The 4,455-nt window shown below is 35.9% G+C and overlaps 1 protein-coding gene across 1 annotated transcript; it reads right to left on the reverse strand.

Annotated features, from left to right (window-relative positions):
- Positions 1-40: 40 nt before the first annotated feature.
- On the reverse strand, positions 41-3,861 carry LOC122281136 (purple acid phosphatase 18). Its single transcript, XM_043092418.1, has 5 exons — positions 3,556-3,861; positions 2,124-2,792; positions 1,224-1,412; positions 1,059-1,147; positions 41-545 (listed from the first exon to the last, which is right to left on the reverse strand). The coding sequence occupies exons 1-5, from the start codon at positions 3,688-3,690 to the stop codon at positions 326-328; spliced, it is 1,302 nt and encodes a 433-aa protein (XP_042948352.1). The 5' UTR covers positions 3,691-3,861; the 3' UTR covers positions 41-325.
- Between the last annotated feature and the right edge of the window lie 594 nt (positions 3,862-4,455).

The following is a 4,455-nucleotide window of genomic DNA, read 5'->3' on the forward strand; positions in this document are numbered from 1 at the left end:
CTTTTATAACGGCGATAAAAGTACAAACATCCAACAGAAGTAACAAACACCAGTGGTACCATAAAACGAAAAACTTGAAATTCACATCATACAAGGCTAGAATTTATGGTAAATCTACTAACAACATAGTGAATTCTTGGTAAAATACATACATGACTAGCGGCTGCTTGAAATCAGTGAATGTATTCCACCGATTAAAGCAGCCAGCCAGATAATGGACTTGCATAATTCTTGGACTGTAAAATCCAATATTTATAAGGGCTCCTTTGCAAAGAGAAACCCCGTTCCTATATAGTGAGCAAGCACTAGAGAGCATAACAAACTTCTAAGGTGCCATAAGTATTTTCCTTAGTTCGTTTTTCTTCTCAGCAACGCAACCTGAACTGATGAGTGACGTTATCCAGACCTGATCAGACCTTACAGGTTCGTCGTCATCATTCCGATGCCAGCTCCAGAAAGCATGAGTTGAATTCATGATCTTCAACTCACCATGACCAAAACTTGCTTCTCGAAAGACTGACCACTCAGGCTGTGGGTCTACATACCTATCAATTTACAAGAATTCAATGAGATCCACGCCTCTTATCAAGGAGTTATAAACAAAATAAACACCACATTTATTCCCTAAAAACCAGGCTTCCAACAACTGCAATGAATGTCTCATCCACAATATTGTATTTACTGCAAAGAATTGGAAATACATTCTCTTAAACATAATATCAAAATTGTGAAAATCTCAGCTTGCAAGTCTGATAATCACCAACTGATTTTTTAAACCCGCTAGTTTCTAAAGGAGACGCCCTCTCAGAAAAACAAACGTCCCTTTTATGCAACAAAATGAAGAGTAAATATATTTAAAATGTACCACCTCTAAATGGGGCTCATTTAGCAGCCAGTTATAGTTCTGAGAAGATAATGGATTAAAGATGTCCAAAATATGTAAACAGGATCAAATTTGTTCCTTATGTGCATAAGATCAAGTCAAACATTCCGTTTATGTGAGTATATTTGCCCATGTGAACTACAGAACGAGAAATTTTGTTATAGCAAGGATATACCGGTGAGCTAAACCTTCTCTATTTCCTCCATCACCAATGGTTATGTGTACAGTGCCACAAGGATCAAATCTTCCAGTTTTGACACGTTTCTGTTGAACAAAACACGGCAAGTTAAAATCCAATTGCAATAACATAATAAAGAATTCTTAAACAGTCAAAGCATACCGTGCGTTCATAAGCATGAACATGGCCAGCAAGTACCATATCCACATTGGCAGCATAAAGCAAGGGTTCCATGGCCACCATCATATCGTCACCTTCACCTTGATGAGCCTTGTTACTGTTATACCAAGGAACATGAAATAGCACGATCAGCCAAGGTGTCTTTTTCCGGTCCACTTTCGAGAGATCAACCTATGGAACAAGAGTGACAGTAAAATCCAATTTTAACTGTTTCATATGAAGCATTGAATTGGCAGAGAAAATATTCAAACAATGAAGAAAACAGGAAGAACTGGATAAGCATCTTAAATTGTATGTGTATGCCAATATAACATGATGATAGGAAAATTAAGTTTTCAAGCGTGCTCATATTTTGAGGTTAGCCTCAAATCTGGGGTAATTTCCCAATGAAATTAAGCTTCAGTCAGTCATGCTAAAAGCCTAAACCTAGGAAATGCTCCTGTCAAAGACTACAATTTTTCTTAGTGTTTGTAGGGGGAACATCTTTTTAAGTGGGATCTCAATGGCCAGAGAACATATCTAGGTAGCAGGTTCGGGTCCTATCACTTTATTCCCTAGTTTTACCAAAGTTAAGCAGGACCTAGTTACAACAGTTATCTAAAGCCAAACAGTTGCTGTGTGGATTTTCTGTACGAAAGTGCCGTGCCTAAACATAATTATTGTAACGATATACAGCAATGGATATAGAACCAACATATTACATTGTAAGGCTCGTTGCAAAGAGCTCCTTCCATTTATTTGATTATTCAACCCAAATATTCATCTCTGTTGAATTTTTACTCTTATTCATAATCAAAGATTGACTACTCTTTATGATTTAATTTGGCTATTAAGTAACAAAATAATGTTCCTTCCGAACCAAAAGAAATGTAAATGACTAACCTTCAGCCACCTGTACTGGTCTGACTGCTCATCATAATCTTCATATGAACCGAGCATGATAACATGAACACCTGCAACTTCAAATGAATAATAAAGATTTGAACTCGATCCACTCTCCTCAAAAGGCATCTTCCATCTCGAATTATACGATTCAAACCCATCCTTCAGCAATGGTATGTTCTCCTCTTCATGGTTCCCTTCTGTAACCATCCATGGCCTTGCACTTGCAAGGGGCTGCACCAGCTCACCAAAGGTGTCCCATCGGTGTTGCAGATAATCAGCATATGAGAGGTCCCCAGGAAGTAGATGCAAATCATATTTGCACTGGTCAATGTGATCTAGAGTTGTTTTGGTCCAGCCAGTTTGACCCAGATCTCCTGCCACAGCAAAAGTAACCGGAAATTGAGCTGGAGGGGTCTTTAACTGAAAGTCAGGTCCTTGTCCTCCACATCGGTAAAAGTAGGTTGTGTTATGTTCCAGAGGCCCGATGACCGTGTGGTGTATCTTCCCTGAACTATAGAATAGATAAGTATAAGATGTGCTTTCTCCATTGGCTATAGAACTGTAACTCCCAGGTGATGTGCCATACTCAACAATTGAAGGAGAAGATTTATCACCAGTGACCCATGTCACTCGCATGTGCTTGTCTCCAGCCAAAGAGATGTGAACCTATAACAGGGATGTGCACACAAAAGTAGTTAAAAAAAAGCCAAGCATAGCCAAACAAAAATACGGAGATAATAAACGGAAGAAATAAAAGAGCAAGAATACACCAAAAATCAAATGTCTCAAGGGACCATCATTGGAAATTCGCAAAATCATTCCTCTACAAAAGACTTTGGAAAAGCTATTTGTCAACACAAAAGATAACTACATCTACTCGAATAAAAATAAGTTCGTAATACACAGACTTATCATTTAACTGCATCCATGACATTCAGGGAACTTAGGATTTTCCAAATCCATATTCACAAGACTACTATACATAGAGGTGGTAAGTCAGTCCAATAAGGGTTTGTAAACCCAAGGACCTATACCATAAGATAATCATGGACATGCACATTTAGTCCAAACACTGGATGGTTTCACAGTCGAAAAAAGCAAGCAGTATCATACAAATTCTGTAATATAACTTATCACAACAAAAAGTCTCATAATTTACTTCTCATTTGTATTACCGGATGATGTCTTCAATTAAACACTCTTTTCACGGATTAAAACCCTCTGGATTTTCTACTCCTAATAATAACTTTTAAATAAATAAATAAATAAGCTGAGAATAAAAAATCTGACGAACTAGTTAAAGCCGAAGTTACACAAAGAAACTAAGCACGATCCGACACGTATAACAAGAATTCAAAGAAGGATGAGATCGGAACCGAAACTGTGCCACTATGCAATGGAGTAAGAAGAGAAATGACAACAACGTTACCTGCTGGGGATAATTCGGGGGCTTTGGGTTCCACGAGAAACCCAGGGTTTTGCGAGGCTGAGGTCTAACGTAGTCGGCTATCGCAGTTGCCGAGATTGAGAATAAACAGACCGTAAGGATCAGCTTCGGGTCCATGATTCTTTCCTTAGGTGACCCGAATCAGAACTCACTTTCTCTGGCTCTGCTACTACTTAAGCACCGACTGAATTATCTAAACCGAATAAGAACTGTTCGTCAGCGTGTGGGGTCGAGCGTAAAATCATTTTCCGGAATCCTTATAGAGTACGTTAGCGTCCGTGAATTTTTGTTTCCACTCTTCAATCTGAAAAGGCTTTTTAAAGTCTCATTATTCACTGTTTGTTTTGGCATTTTCTGTTAGAAAAATATCTAAATATTTGAAAAAAGAAGAAGATAGAAAGTGAAGTTTGTTTTCACATTCATTCTTATTTTATATTAACTTATTCTATCTAATTATTACAAATTTATCAAATTCTTACATAAAATAAAATAAAATAAATAATTTAATAATTTAATATTTTAAAATAAAAATAATATTAAAAAATAAATTCTAATAATATTTTATTTAACTTTTAAATTTCATCTTAATTCATCTTATTTTTTTCACAATTATTTGATATTTATTTTATTTTATTTTATGAGGCTGAGCTGAGGGTGAACTGCACAGTTTGATGATTAAATAGTGAGGAATTTGCCACAAATCCAAGTTTATTAAACCCACAAGAAAAATACTTGTGTCAAATAAATTTGCCTCTTCATTTTAACTGTTCATGCCTTTTAATTATTATTATTATTATTATTTTACTTAATAGTTAAGAAAGTAAATATTAATGTATTGGTTTTTTTTTTTTTAAATATTTTTAAAATGTGAAAAATAAAAAA

This window comes from Carya illinoinensis, chromosome 11, assembly GCF_018687715.1.
Source record: "Carya illinoinensis cultivar Pawnee chromosome 11, C.illinoinensisPawnee_v1, whole genome shotgun sequence".
Taxonomy (NCBI): Eukaryota; Viridiplantae; Streptophyta; class Magnoliopsida; order Fagales; family Juglandaceae; genus Carya; species Carya illinoinensis.